General features: G+C 38.0%; 2 protein-coding genes and 1 long non-coding RNA gene across 4 annotated transcripts; 1 reads left to right on the top strand and 2 right to left on the bottom strand.

Moving 5' to 3' along the window:
* Window positions 1–1,357: 1,357 nt before the first annotated feature.
* On the bottom strand, window positions 1,358–2,693 carry LOC135597147 (inositol polyphosphate multikinase IPK2-like). The gene has a single exon (XM_065089704.1). The coding sequence runs from the start codon at window positions 2,594–2,596 to the stop codon at window positions 1,664–1,666; it is 933 nt and encodes a 310-aa protein (XP_064945776.1). The 5' UTR covers window positions 2,597–2,693; the 3' UTR covers window positions 1,358–1,663.
* A 5,557-nt stretch (window positions 2,694–8,250) lies between these two features.
* LOC135597145 (probable protein S-acyltransferase 6) lies at window positions 8,251–14,598 on the top strand. 2 transcript variants are annotated; one of them, XM_065089702.1, is made up of 7 exons: window positions 8,251–8,501; window positions 8,919–9,108; window positions 9,311–9,493; window positions 10,406–10,714; window positions 11,418–11,504; window positions 13,549–13,782; window positions 13,876–14,598. In XM_065089702.1, the coding sequence occupies exons 2-7, from the start codon at window positions 8,992–8,994 to the stop codon at window positions 14,356–14,358; spliced, it is 1,413 nt and encodes a 470-aa protein (XP_064945774.1). In that variant the 5' UTR covers window positions 8,251–8,501; window positions 8,919–8,991; the 3' UTR covers window positions 14,359–14,598. The 2 variants fall into 2 exon arrangements, with proteins under 2 accessions (XP_064945774.1, XP_064945775.1); XM_065089703.1 differs by lacking the exon at window positions 11,418–11,504 and having other exon boundaries at window positions 8,252–8,501.
* On the bottom strand, window positions 14,265–15,512 carry LOC135597146 (uncharacterized). The gene is made up of 2 exons (XR_010481128.1): window positions 14,807–15,512; window positions 14,265–14,740 (listed from the first exon to the last, which is right to left on the bottom strand). It is a non-coding gene; the product is annotated as an uncharacterized LOC135597146 (long non-coding RNA).
* Window positions 15,513–16,274: the final 762 nt, after the last annotated feature.

The raw sequence follows: 16,274 nt of genomic DNA, 5'->3' as shown, positions 1-16,274 counted from the left end.
TGAACATCCTAAAGATCACTTGTTAAACTGATTCAGTCAACATGTACTCAAAACATAAAGGGAGGAAACTTCCTGCAGATAAAAAGTAAAGGGAGGAAATAAAATGCAAAACAGCCAAGATCCCTGAATTAGATTATACTCCCCGATAGCATATTGTCATTTAACAATGCTAAACATAATTCACTTGTGAGCAAAACTCAAACGGGTGATTGTGCATTTGCGGCTTTTTCCTAAGTACATCAACCAAGCATATAGAGTCGCATTAAGTCTGTCACCAATAACAGAGATCCTATCTGATCGTAAGTCCTCACACTAGCACTGGACCTCCAAAACCATGTAATTTGACGAAAAACACATCAAGCAATGGTTGCGATCAGGGTTGACATCTCATTGTCGTATGGGATGTTAATCTTAGTGAAGAACATCTCACTATTTGTATAGCACAGGCTAAAGGACAAATATAGAGAAAAATGTAAAGATTTAGCCAAAAGATTGGAGGAAAACTGAACTGGAGATAGAAAGCCCTGTATACCTAATCAATCTTTTTGCTCTTCGTGCAAGATCCCTTTTATATGTAATATTCGCTAAGCCAGAACTAAGAATCATAAACTGATGAGGACTTACGCTCGGTTTTCCAACACTGTTCCCTTAAGCTTACTTATTTCACTGCCCTATTTTCTGAAATATCAGAGCTCAGTAAATTTTTTGGGTTGCACCAATAGAATTCAGATATCATTCAAAAGATCCTTCGTTTCCTTTGTATTTGGACACCAAAATTCAGCCATAAGAACTAAAAAACAACACATGTAGCTCTATTCCTTGACCTAGATCCAACGTACATTACCCCTTGCACCCATCTTAAAACCAAGAGATTCTACATCAATTTGTCATAGACAAGTCAATTTACAACTCTGTTCCCCACTGGAAAAAAATAGGTACTAAATTAGCCATTGCATATACCTTTTATTAAGACATGGACTACCTGACAAATAATTATCAACTGTGACATGCTATATGTACATCACAATGCATGATGCCTAAACACACATTGATAGGATATGGCACCAAACAAATCTCATGCAACACAAGATTTGTATTTTGCACCCACTCAACCTTTTATCGACTTAGATTTAGCACGACCTCCAGCTTCAGCTTATAAACTACATGTAAAAAGCTATTCATTTTGGCTATGCTTGACTCTAGAACTCACTTCTTTGTCATCCTCGTATCAACTAGTAAATAAGCTAGAGACATCGAAACAAATAAATTTGACGAGCAAACTATCAGAATGATCCATAGTTCTGAATCTTAACCATTTTGATCTCCATTGTCTGCAATTCATGTTGTAAACCTTCAATGCCGGAAGACAACCATGTTCCAAATTATATAAAAGATTTCAAGTGCATTGTGAACCAAATAGAGGAACTCAATTGCAAAATTGAGCATCAGAGGAGCCAAAATAGCAGAGCAGACAAGTTTGGGTGAGTTTGTCTGGATCATACAACTAACATAAGGTACATAGGAAATATTCTGATCAGAATTTGGTACCACACTTAAATTAAGAAGAGCTAGAGTGTACCATTGCACCAAATTTGAGCTTTTGGGAAACTGTCGTTGCTGATGATTTCAGAAGCCATATAGTGAATGGTTTAAGTAAAGGCATTTAAATGCCAAGGTTCTCCAAGCTCCCATCCTCGCAGCTTAACTGGACCTTGATGGATTCACGGCCACCAGCTTCAGGGTCATTGAGAACATCAGACATAAACTTGATGAGCGAGCACAGACCCCCCAAGAAATTATGATCGATGACTCCTTGCCCCTCCTTCACATGAGCGAAATCCACAAGCTTCATACGGACCCCCGAGGATTTCCCAGCCTGCTGCCCCGCGGCTGCAACCACCGCATCCTTCTCATACACCAGCAAGACAGATGCGGAGTAGAAGTGGAACAGAGTCTGCTCCTCGAACCACGCCTTGAGCTCCATCAGCTGCGCGAGGACGCCGTCCGGCCCGCCGTAGACGGCGGACGCGAGGGCGCAATCGGGCTTTTGATCGGGCGAGGGCGGATTGGCCGAAACGAACTGCCTCAGGACCCGGCGCACGTCCTCGACCATGTACCGCCTCACCGCGGCCCTGGAGGGGCGCCAGAACGCGTCGGCGCCCGCAGGATCCTGGATCTGGACGCCCGACACGCGAAAGCCGAGGGCGACGCTGGTGCTCTCGCGGTCCTTGACGATGCACTTCTGGAAGTAGTCTTCGGAGCAGTCGGGGGGCCACGTGCGGCCGCCGATCTTGAGGTCGATGAGAGAGGGCGAGCGGAGGCCGGCGAGGAGGTCGTCGAGGGCGAGATGGGGGCGCGGGCCGGAGGCATCAGAGGCAGGGAGGACGAGGGTGCCGTGGAAGCCCGGGAAGAAGGAGTGGATATGGGGAGGGACGGCAGGGTGAGAGAACAAGGAGGTGTAGAAGGCGACCTCGGCGTCGCCCCGGCCGTCGCCCTGGAGTGGCTTGTAAAAGATGCCGCAGCCATCGACCAGCGGACCCAGCTGCCCGTCCTGGGCCCGGTGGCCCGCCACCTGGTGCTCCGGCGGCTTCAGCATCGTGCTGGGTCGGGGACGGCGCGGCGGTCACAATGTGTTAATATGGATGCTTCATTTTGGACGAGTGTATCATCTGTAAAGAGGATGCTTTCGAATCCAAGTTGTTTCATATACTTCTTCCTTTATCCTAAGCAAATACAAAATGCACAAAGAAAATGCATTCGGTTATATCAGGTAATTTTAATTATTGTTTATTCTAAACAAATGCATCACATGCAAAAAGACACGTCATCAGATGATTTCATGTTATGTTGCATCGAATAATTTCAGATGTTGTTGTCGTATTGTATTGGATGTCTATATGCTTCTGTCTTATACAGATATATCATACACAAAATAGATACACTCAACGGGCACTTTGGATTTTTTTTTTTGATCTTATGTCAGTATATCATGTGCAAATAAGATATTTTAGGATGCATTGGGTATTTTATTATATCGAATGCATCCATACACAAAGGTGATTTCTTGGGTTGTATTATGCATGCTCTGTGATCATGGGAGATGTATTACACATAAATTAGATGTTATTCGGTATTCGAATCTTAGTGTGTGTAAAATTTTTTTTTTCTCGAAGAAATGAGGTATATGTTAGGAAATATGAGGTAACATAACATGTGTATTAAAAAAAAAAAAACAAAATTCTCTATAGAAAAAGAAGGTTTCACCATCGTACAAAAGTTGATGTGTAAAAACCCACGAAATAAAAAAACTATGCGTAAGAGAATTACCTAGGGAGATCGTATATCCCTAAAAACCTATAAATCTATGAGAGAGGATGAAAGAAATCAACTATCCTCCTCTCTAGTGGTGGTGCTACGAAGATGCTCCTCAAATCGCTGTTCAAAATTCTTCATCGTGAGCACCATATAATCAAGAAGGGGCTCCTCAAATGATGTCCACATGCCCTAAAGAGGGGCTGCAATATGAGGAGGAGAGAGAGTGAGGAGAATATAAGGAGGTAGCAAAAAAGAACCTCTAGCCTATGAGTCTTTGGTTCTCTCATATTTATAGAGGTCCCTTATCAATTTAACCCTAATGAATCTTGTCATATTGGATATTGGATCTCCATCCAACTACCCAAGCCTCTTAGATTAGTGTGTCTTTATCCAGTAATCTCTTATTAGCTCTTGTTGGATTTCATCTATATGATCGAATAACTCAGGGGCTTATTGGATATTCAATAAGATAGAGGCTCCAATGAATATCTCATATTCGAATCTCTACTCGTCGCAATACATGTCATATATGTGTGACCCTCTAGGCCCAATATCAAGTTGGTCATGAGTCATACTTGTTAGAACTCTTTCTGGCTCAGTGAATTATTATCTCCATAATAATTCACTTGACTCATCGATTGCGAAGATACTAAGTTACTACGTCGCAATCCCTAGACGATGTAGGAAAATACAATCTTTTGGACCTATCTATCCTCAATTACTATATACCTATAGTCCCTCATCCATCTAACATCTTATATCGAGTATTGTACTGTCAGGCCTATATAGTTTCTATACGAGTCTCACTCTAATCGGATTCTCCCAAAGAACTATTTTTCTCTCAATCCGAATGACCTTGGCTAGGAATTTGTTAGAGCAAGAACACATGAGATATTCCTCCCATGACTTAATAGCCCTCGTAAACTTGATTATCACTTTCGATGACCGACTGTGCTAGATTTGGAACCTTCAGACCTATAAGTCTGGTATTAAAGAGTGGAGTACTCATATAAGACATCATTGGTGTAGTCTAAGGACTAGATACACCACTATGACAACGGAATCACTATCTGATAATAAGACGTCATCAACCATCCAATATTCCATGAGCGGATCAATTAGTGAACTTATTCTCTAATGAGTACTGTATTGTATCTCTAATGTACCCACACGAATAATTATGAAATCAACTACATCCATTATATGGACAGGTATATAACACATAGTCTGTCCAATTATCTCGATGTCCTTCTCGAGTAACTTATGACCGAGATTATTTAGGATATGTGTTTAAAGGTGAATCAGTCTCATTATTGTAATCTCATCATGATCCGATTCTCATTACACAGATCCATGAACATCACAATATATTCATACAAGTAATATAAAGTGATAAAATATCGAATAATAATAATAAACAAAAAGACTATGTATCAAGTCACATGTGTCATCACTCTTTGATTGGCTTGCAGAGCATCTATGACTAATGGTATATTGGTTGAACTTGTGTAAGCCTGACTTAAGTCGATAGGACCCAATTGACCCAAGCCAAGTTAATTAACCCATTTGACATACCTAAACTAGTCAAGTCCAATTCACTCAAGCTGAGCTAGTCAAACAATTAGACTTGAACACGATTGATCATAATAATACTCTTATATATGTTATATTTTAATATTAAACACATAAAAATGATCGATACATATTGTTATGTTATCGTTAGCATAGTTTAGAAAGTGTTTCTTATTATTCTCCTTTGATCATTATTATGTTCTCCTTTGATCATCCACTCCTTTCAATAGCCTTTGGTCAATCACATGAAATGGGGAGATAAATTTACCTATAAAATAAAAATAATTCGTTTGATTAAAAAGATTTTTTGAACAAGAACTAATGCTCAAAAATACTTTTGTCACCTCCTAAGACAAAGGAGTAGAGCTAACAACATCTAATCCATCAAGTTAAACAATGGAACCATCATTAAAAATATCGATAACATTAGAAATGCCTTCATCAAGTAGTTATAGACGAACTTTCCTTCCCTTTCTACCACCCAGCCTTCCTAGGCTCACTCGTCACCTATTCCGTCCTATTTCCACAATGGGCTCATGATTGAATTTTTCATCTCTGAAATTATAAAATCTTTGATAGATACACTGTAAAATTTTAGATAGATACACTGTCAAATCTTTGTGGGTCTCGAGAAGAGCCAAAGCCTTGATAGATACACTGTAAAATTTTAGATAGATCCCTTTGGGAGAACTCCAATTAACATTGGTGCATAATAATATGGAATCTTCTTGATTATTCCCAGAGTAAAAAATTTCTTATGAAAACTCCTTTGCAAAAGACTTTGTATCTTTCGGACATTGAATTTTTTCCACAATTACATATCTTCTTGCCCAGTTTGAACTCAAGCTAGGATTCCACTAAACGTATATTCTCTAAGTGTATCTTAGCATAGAACTATTGGCACCTTGCTGAAATAAAACTCCATTACTACTTTTATTTCTTTGACATGGTTCTTAGTTGGAGAATGTATCAAATCTTGCCTCATAGCTCTTATAATAAATAGTCTTTAGTTGCTATGAAAGCACAAGAACAATTGTCACTTTTGCAACCCCCAATGCTAAACGGGAGCCAAATGATATAGAACCCTCTCCCTTATCAATGATAGAATTTTCAGCTCCCACCCTAAAGAGACCAAAAGATCCGTACTCGGATTGTTCAAAGTGATCACCTCCTGAAGATCACTTTTACAATGCTTTCTATGAGATCCCTCCTCTCCTTTTACAAGTATAGATTTTCGTCTAACGAATAAAGAAAACAAACCAATGTTCGAGGGTTACGCGAGCATCCCTCTACTATGCCCCTCCAGGTAGAAACCTAAGCCATTCTTGATAGCTTGAAGGCAGCTCAGCGAAACAATACCTCCAAATTCAAAATATTCATTGAATTGAAAACACTATCCAATATTTTCTTAAGTCATCATCCAACATCTCGAGAAATATACTCTATCTGCTAAGATATCCTCTACTATACAGAACAAATCTCAGTGACAGTGGACATACTATGAAAGATAACATCACCGATGGTGTCGACAAAGAGCTTCTCCTCGTTCATTTTGCCATGAAGCTTCCTTTTTATTTTTTGAGAGAGATTACTTATCAAGAGGCTCCCGTTCATATTTTAAGCCACCTTCATTTTGTCATACTCTTAGTTGTTTTTTTTAATGTAACACTCGTAAGTTTACTTTCACATTAAAAACGAAAGAATGATTAAATTGGTTTATAAAGATTTGATGGGCTTACTATCATTAAATTAAGCTTAAATATCTTGAATTAATAGTTTAGACTCAATAATCTTATTGAATTGGATGATGATAAATAATATCATAGTCGACCTCCTATAAAAATAATGAGTTTAAGTAAAAATACACTATCGATAAATGGATAATTTATTTTTAAATAATTAAATAGTGACAAATGATATCATAGTTGATGTAGAATAGTAATAATAGAAATACACTAGCCATGAATGAATACTTTGATTCTAAATAATATTAATCGTGGATGGAGAGTTTGAATTCTAAGTAGATAAGATTATAATACTCCTAACCTTAACCCCAATAAGAGAAGGATTGAATTGATTTATAAGTGTTTGATATACGTACTATTATTAATTTAGAATCAAGCATCTTAAGTTAGTCAATATAAACTTAATAGATTAATTATCTTATTATGCCGAATTGTGAAGTTTCATAGATGGGTGGTCTTTGGTGTGGATTCAACTATATGGTAGTCATTTCCTTTCTAATACCCACAGATGCTCTTTTATTCTAAGATAATGTGCTCTTTCTTGTTCCTCGAAGAATGGAGCAGAGTGAGTTGGTCATAGGAGACACAGCAACTTTGATGGACTAGCAACAGTCCTGAGACATCACCAAGCTGATAAAAGATGGTCTGATGAAAGCAAGCTTCTGTTCAACACCAAAAGGTGTGCAGATAGGAATGAATCAATCCTCTCTCTCTCTCTCTCTCTTTCTCGGCGGAAAAGAAACGCAGCGGTGATCGCTTTAAAGGGGAAATGATTGTCGGCTCTTCGTCTCTTTTAGTAAAAGCAGCCTGGCACTCCATGGATCAGTGGCTCTGCATACTTTTCTTCCCTTCGATCAAGGGTTCAAAGAAGAAAGGCAATTGAAAGCAGGCGTTGACTGTCGTGATGATGGCACCCTTTGAACACCTGCGGAAATAAAATGTAGATTTTGATAAATCCTTGTGATCCGTTTGCAGCCATTTTAGCAGAATCTTTCCTTTCTATTCTTTCTGTCAAAGATTTGTAGCTTATTCTTTTTGTCAACACTAATTGAGTTTCATCATTAAACACGTACTATTTTTTGGTAAATTTTAGAAAAAAAAAGTATTTATTTTCAAAAATTTTCAATCGATTTTTTTCTTATCAGTGCCTCCACTTTTCATATATTTCAAAATTCTTTTGATCGGCCATCCAAAGCAACCCAGTCTTTCTGTTCTATTGGATAGAATCGATTCAATTATAATATTTTTGATACATCAATAAAAATATTATAATTAATAAACAAAAACTTAAAATATAATATAAAAAAATAAAATAGACATTTTTATTTATTTAAAAATAAAAATAAAAATTAAATTTTATGTAAATTGCTGTATTTCTGAATGTAGTTATAATATTTTTGCCATCTATACCAAAATATTGTGATGGGAACAACAACAACAACTCAAAATATTTGGCGCGATCAGTGTCCGAATCTTAAAGCTTGAAGGCGTGGGGGCAGTTTTGTAATTTATGGGGGTGTCCTCATTTTACTCGATCGGCTATCGCCTATTTGGCGCGGTTTCGCTTTTTTTAGCTACCAACAAAACCAACGATAACAACATTAATAATAATTCGTCTTCCCACCGCGCCTCCGCCATCGCGGAAGCGGAGCTCAACCTGTCGGCCATGAACCGAGAATCGGTGCTCCGCCCTGCCGGAATCGCTCACCTGTAGCTCCTCCGGTCACCGCCGCCTCCTCTTGTCGCCCTTCCGATGCCACTCCCGTCACCTCATTGGACGTGATCCCCAGCATTTGCCGGACAATTCTCGGGGAGAGGCCCGGTCTAGGGTTTCTCCCTCCCAGCCTCATTCCCTTTTCTGCGTTCGAGGTGATGATGCCGCCCCCGTTCGTTGGTTCGTTCGTTGGTTCTTCTTTCTACTTTCCTCAAGTTAGTTATCACCTAATTTTGATTCTTTTCCCTGCCTGGAATTCTGCCTTCTTTCTTAAATCTAATTATTCTGTCTCCGTGATTATTATTGGTTTTCGGGGATGAGAATTCTATGCAATCCTTCGGGTTCAGAGATTATTTGTGTGGAAAGGTCATGTGTTAGGTCTTCGAGATCATTTCAGCATCCTTTACTTTCATTTTCCATCGATTTGTTTGTTTTCGCTTGAAAAAGAAGAAGAAGAAAAAAAGGGAATAATTTGATGTTGCTGTCTTTTGATATGACAACGTTTTGGTGACTAGAACAAACTGACATTGGCTCTTTGATCTGTTTACTTGTCCATGCCACTGGAGGATCAGAAATTGTTGCAGATTGCAATGCAGGATTACGTTTAAGGGTAGTTGGTTTTCTCGTCCCTGAGGATCTGGTAGCATGCAGAGCAAGATGCACGGGAAATCTTTACCACGTCATGTCTCTGAATCGAAACGAATGATCGTTGAGACAAGTGGTCCGTCTAAGCGGCTGTATCAAGTGTGGAAAGGAAGCAACGTAAGGAATCTCCAACGTCATGCTTTCTGCTATGATTTTTCTTGTTTTCGAAACTTGACTTGTTCTGATACAGTCGAGGGGATATAATGCTAAAATAACTTTAGATGTTAGATCATTCAATCTCCATTTTCTTTTCATTGCTAAACCTGCTAATTGCACTTTAGGAAGAGAAATTAATTATCTCTTTTTTGATACTCTACAGAAATTCTTTCTGGGAGGGAGACTTATATTTGGTCCAGATGTGAGATCTCTGATGCTCACAATACCTCTTATCGTAGTTCCAGTTATCCTCTTTTCAGTATTTGTTTCACAGAAGCTGATTAATGAGTTCCAACATCAACTTGGGAAATTCATTGTAGCTTTTGCTGTTCTCTTTGCCTCATATGTGAGTGTACTTTCTTATCACGTTTAATATCAGTGTCATAGCTTCAGACAAATGTAATTTGTGTTAAACTTAGGATCATTATAATAGAAATGATCGATATCCTTGAGCCCAATATATCGGTTACCAAACCCTTCATTGCTGAAGAATAAGAATACCATCAGAATCTTCAAGAATAAAAATCAACATAAATTGTGGAGTACTTAATTTAGCTTGGACATGTTATAGTTCATATGATGGATTATGCTACTCGAATAGCCATTGAGTTGGCCAGTAAAAATTTATAGGCACTTGAAACCTAGTTGGCTAACTGTGGATCTTCTTTTGACTGTTAATATTACCATGAAGGTCATCCATTTTGTCTTAGTGCAAAAATTTAGGAGGCTGTTTTTCTCGGACTGATGTCAAGTCAATGTACGATTTGCATTGTCTTGGGAGAAGGCTTGGCTGATAGAAGAATATATTCTTGAAGGAACATAATTGAGCTTCTATTACTTGCTTTTCTATGTTTGATATTCTCTAAAAGTTACATTATAGTGTTGTCATGGAGCCCCAAAATCAGAAACTGCAAATTTCAAGGATCTGTGTGATGGAACCTTAAAAACAGCTTTACATATCCTATACATGAAACCGAATTATATAGTAAATTCAATCTTAAAGGATCTCCTAAAAGAGCCCTAAGACTTTTTTAGCCCGAGAAATTAGAATACCAAGCATGTTAACCCCCCAAAATGCTAAAAATTCATACTTAACAAGCCAAAACTAAACAGCATTTCAAACTCTGCCCAGAATATGCTACCAGTTGGATTGCAGGAGTGCTGATGATGTCAATACATGTGGAACTTTATGTTTGTCATAACTTTGTTATTATGATTAATGGATAATATTGGCAGTGTTGGTCTGTGGTATGTACAGGACATTGTTATTCTCTTTCTTACTTCTGGCAGAGATCCAGGAATTGTTCCTCGTAATGCACGTCCTCCTGAACCAACAGATAATGGTAATTCCTCGCTCAGGTTATCTTCAGAGTTGTCAGGGATTTATGGTGGCTCAAGTTTACCACCAACCAAAGATGTATTTGTAAATGGCACAATTGTGAAGGTCAAGTATTGCAATACATGCATGCTATATCGCCCCCCTCGTTGCTCCCACTGCTCTATCTGCAACAACTGTGTGGAGCGCTTTGATCATCATTGTCCCTGGGTTGGACAGTGTATTGGAAGAGTATGAATTTTCTTTTTCTTTTTCATATACTACCCTTTTCCGTAGCTTTCTTTTTTTTTCCTGTTAAATTATCCATGGATTAAGTGCAAGTTCTTTTTAAATTAGATTTGATGCCAAGCATCCTGAGCTCATGAGAGTTTTAAGGTGTTAGTATTTTTGTGCCTGATTAATGACATTAAATCCCTGAAGTCCACATGAGTTAAATTATACTTGGCAGAAAAGAGGTACTGAATAACGTTGGTGTCTAAACACTTATGCAATACTCAATAAAGCAACTTAGTATGTCTCTTAATTTATAAATTACTGTTCTGATGTCAAATTTTGGTACTACTTTTTTTGAACAATTAGTACTTCAAAAATCCTCAAGTCTTATAGTTTGAGCATGAATATTTCAGGAAATTCGATATAACTCATGGATGCAACATAGGAGGGGAAGAGACACTATTATCATAGCTCCATGTGATTTATAATTAGGGATTTGAATTCATATTTTTTAAGCCATATTAGATGGAAAGTGATGTGCTGTAGTGATTGAGACATGACAAGGGGACTTGGATCAGTTTAGGCATGCTGGTTTTAAAGATTTTTTTGGACTAAACATAGAGTTCTGATTGCAGACTTGACTGATTTTAAAGTAAGTTTAAATCTGATCCTGTCAGCCCTCTTTTGGGTTTTGGGGATTTTAACTTTATAGTGTTTCCAGCTAGAATGGCCTTGTTGCTGCTATTTTTCCATGGGGATGACAGACAAACTAGGAGAGGTTGGAGCTGAACATAAAATGAGGATGGAGGTAAATACATTTGTGTTTTTTGTCCGACTATGTTTTCTTTTGGATGTTGCTGATAACCCGTCTCTGCACTGTCATTGACAGTTGTTGTCAGACTAATCCATATGACACTCACTCGTCGCACTTTTTCACAAAGAAAACAACCTACTTGAATGATTGCAAGAGCAAAATGTCTTGGCTATCCACAAACACAGTTTTTGGTGGACAAAGACAAACATAATTTGCACTGAAAATATTCGAACTTTATCAACAACCAGAAAGCTCAGTGCCGCAAAGTTCGTAGGATTAGGGAAAGAGAAAACTGTCCCAGGAACTCTTGACAAATGCAAAGTGATTGGTTTAATCATTGGTGGTTATTTTGAAGTTACTCCATGGGAGAGGATCCCTCCTATGTGATCCAATGGTCCTCAGGGGTTGAAATAATTATCAAAAAGTTACCATAGTGTTTTCTACTGTCAACCCAATGCTAGCCTGTGGTAAGCGAAAATCTTCATCATGCCACTATAAAATTGGTTCTTGCACTGTTGTGATGGGAACTATAAAAGACTCGTTTTAACATAATTTTTTTATGTGGTAAATAGGGGTTGTTGCTACTTAGAAACTTTACGTTTGAGAGCCTAACCGTTGGTTTTCAAATAATTGTTACTTACATTGGTGTGTTTGTGGAGGTTTAGTGTGCTGTATAAATTGCACGTTCCAGGCCTACTGTCAGTTGACACAATTGTGCCTGCGAAAATGAAAATCTTATTTATAGATCTTGGAAACAAACACTAGCTGTTTATTTTCACATTCATTATAGGGTCTCATGGGCTATCGTGGACTCGGCAGTGAAGTTTAGGTCTAGCTGGAGCAGAGTCTTAGCCCAATACAACTCGACTTCACAAATGTCTGAGCGAGGTTTGGACCCAACAAAAGAATCCTAGGTCGTGTCAGCCTTGACTTACTCTTGTGCAAAGTTTCAATTACTATTATTCATTGGTGGTGGCATTTATGGGATTCCCTAGCCCTTCTAATTTCTAGATAGCCTCTCCACTCTGTGCCCCTAAATTTGTGAGTCATGACAGTCACAATCGTCCTGATATTGTCGTCAGCTTCCTGCGCGTTGGAGATGTTAATATGATGGAGGGATGAGAATCTTAGTGTCGGTGTTGGTTGAGGTTGTTTTCTTCTTCCAGAAACATTACCAGTCCAAGTTACAAATTTATTTGCTGGAGTCTGTACTGCTTCCATTTTTCTTTAAGAAGGATCTTTTTTTATTGTCAACAAACTCCTTTCTCTTGTGCAAAGCCTGATGATAGAATTTTTTCTTTTCCCCTCCTTCCCTATCCACTAGAAACACCTATTGATCTAGCATAAAAGAAAGAAAAAGCAACACTGGACAAAATTGTTAAACTTAGTCCTATCGACTATCTAGTGGAGAATAGTGTCCAGCCGGTGGGATATGCATGAGGGGAACAGAATGTTAGCCATCTTATCTCTAGAGCTTATTCTTGACCATTCATCATTTTAGATGGATGGTTTAAACTAAGCAATTATTAAAATTATGCACTTTTATTGGCTTCAGCAAGGCCATGTAGGCTTCTGTCCGATTCTGCTATTATGCTGAACACATTTATTTCAAGCTCCAGCCTGGTCAGTTGTTGGCACAGATTTTGCTAGCATAAAATTTCATTGTTCCCAACTTTTACTTCCAAAGAGAAGAATATATGCAGTCAAATACTGTCTTGATGTCATACTAGAGGTAGCTATTTCTTTACTTTATCAAAAAGTAGCAGGTTTGTTCTTCAAGGTTTGAAACTTTTCATCAAAGGATTAATTTCTTAAGATGAAATGATAACAAACTTCTGATTGTATTTTTGTTCTGATTCACCTTGCATTATTCAAGTACCGTTTGTACCTTTGCAAGACATTATTCTTACCACCATGCTTCTCCGATGACATATAATCTAGTTAATTAAAAAAGAAAAGCATTAAATCATCAATTAAATACAGACACCACATGTTTCATCTTTATGCCTCACTTGGATTCATTTTTTTATTCAAGCAGAGGAATTATCATTTCTTTTTTATGTTCGTGTCCTCCACGACCATCCTGTGTCTATATGTCTTTTCCTTCTGCTGGGTTAACATCAAAAGGATTATGGACGCATATGAATGCAATCTTTGGGGAGCTGTTGTGAAATCACCTGTTTCTGGCTTTCTCATCATTTATACATTCATAGGAGCTTGGTTCGTTGGAGGCTTGACAACCTTTCACATTTACTTAATTTGCAGCAACCAGGTTTGCTTTTTCTTTCTCAAGTCATGGATTGCTGGTCTGTTTTGTATACTGCACTTACATAAACATTAATGCTTGAACTCATTGTGCTTGCAGACGACATATGAGAATTTTCGATATCGCTATGATGGCAAAATGAATCCCTATAACCATGGGTGTTTTCATAATGTGAAGGAGGTCCTCTTCTCAGGAATTCCCAAGTCGATGAATAATTTTCGAGCAAAGGTGATAGAGGATTCAGCCAGGTTCACCTCATTACATTCTACAGGGCAAGTTATGGCTCCAGATCTGTCAAAGCCAAGCTTCGACCTCGAGATTGGTGTGAAGAGGCATACTGTGTCTACGGAGGAGCTTGAAGACATACAGAACCAATTCGAGATCAGGCCGTTGGAAAGATGCAACACCCAACCATCACATTCGATCTGGACTGACGACAAAGGTAATTGGGATGATGAACTGGTTGCTGGATTTGGAACCAAACACAATTGGGAAAGAACACATGATATAGAAGCATCGTCTGCTGAATTTGGAACAGAAAGTGGATTTGGCGACACGTTTCATTCAGAAGCAGCAACGTAGTTGCTAATCAAGCTAGCCGGAATCCAATCTAGGAGTTGATGGACTTGGAATGAAGCCTTTGTCTGAGTCGAGCTGCGAAAAGCAGGTGCCTGTAATTTCACTCTTGCTCCGAGGGCTTCCGACAGGAGTAATATGATGCTGTATCAACTGTATACTGTAGTTGACCTCAATTTAAAGATGTTTGTAAGGGTCTGCATGAGTCGCTAATTTGTTGGTAATTTTATCTTTCTATTTTTGTTGTGCACCTGTAGAACTGACATGATTCTTAAACTGCTCAAGGCCAGGGTGAAGTAAAACTTGATAATTGTGGATCTTTCTTTATAGACTATGTGCCAATCATCCCGACCAAAATCATTGAGCTGGAGAAAGACGGATGAAAGATCTGCATGAACCAAAAGGTATAATCATTCTCTACTACACGTGTAAGCTTCAAATCTTGTGTTTCCACCTTATTCTCGCTTGTTGATGTTCACCAAAAAGCCTAATTTTTGCATATTACTGCTAACCTACAGGAAAAGACGAAATGTTAGATTAGAGCCAAAGAACCAAGGGGGGGAACAGATGATGCATGCATTGGACCATTCTGGGGTTCCTCTCCAACAAAAGTTTCTCTAAGCCTCTGGTTGAAGAGAAACCTTTGAGGGAGAGAGATCCAAGAAAACCATGCTCCTTTTTTCTTTGTCTTTCCTATGATGTCTTCCATTGGAGGTCTGTCTATGTGGGTATTTATAGGCCACATAGCACCGGCCTAAGGGATTAGAAATAGCCTGTGGAAAGTGATGTGTTGTTCACATCTCTTCTTTTTTTTTTTTTTTTTTTGTCTATCACAACCTTATCCTCGTTTTGCCTCCACATAAGAAAACTCCAAGCTGTGGCTATTCACCTCATCGAAAGGGCGAGGACTGTGGCCTGTGGAGAGCCACATCCGCCCTACGCGCCTCTCTGCGCACGCTAAGTGACAACAGCTATAGTTTGTACTTTGTAGTGTTCAACCCATGACTCGGTGCTGGAATCATCGAGTGAACGACCTGCAGTGAATGTGAAGTCTCGGCAAAGACAACAAACATACATACATGCATTTGACCAATACTGCAAGCTATAATTATTTTTCTTCTTTTTTTTACAGAAATAGAACAAAAATAGATTGATTATTTAATCAATCTATTACAAGCTACTCCTCATCAAATTATAAAATACATTCCAACTCCGATGGCTAATTATTTTTTCAACCATTAGTAATATGACCAATATTTTAGCAAAATATGCAGTTTAACGTGCACTCTTATTACCCTTTCTAGAGTTTTCTTTTCGTAAATTGTATCACTAGGTTAGAGATCTGTTTGTACAGTTTGAAAAGAAACTAAGGTGGTTGATCCTTCTTATTGTTTCCGAAGAAAAAAAAAATTAAAATAATAAAATAGAGATTAATAATCAATAATATACTATAAAATCTTTACAAGATTAATGTGATTCGATAAATCTTTATTTACATCCATAGATAAAATTAAATTCTTTATCATGTGAAATCAATTACGAGACATTTGAATTATTATCACTCAAGGACAAATTTCTTACCTACTCTCTCACATAATCTTCAAAAAAATTTATACATATTTCTCTCTCTCTTTCTCTCTTTCTATAAATTCTAGATAGCATATTCTACAACACTAATAGATAAACCCAAGAGCATCAAGAGTATTTCTCACATCTTGTTCTCTTTCATTAAAATCCAAAAAATACATCAGATAAAAAATAAATTCTCAAATATCATTTTTTTTAGAATTTTTCTTGTACTAGAATTTTCTATTCCCCGGGTGATGATGAGTTTTAAAAAAGTATAAAATATTTATCAACACTTATTTAATATTTTCACAATGTATTCTCCGTCAGTCTCCACCTCAAGTCTTCTTAATACT

Source organism: Musa acuminata, chromosome BXJ1-11 (genome assembly GCF_036884655.1).
Source record: "Musa acuminata AAA Group cultivar baxijiao chromosome BXJ1-11, Cavendish_Baxijiao_AAA, whole genome shotgun sequence".
Lineage (NCBI taxonomy): Eukaryota > Viridiplantae > Streptophyta > Magnoliopsida > Zingiberales > Musaceae > Musa > Musa acuminata.
This window is presented reverse-complemented; position numbering and strand designations above follow the sequence as displayed.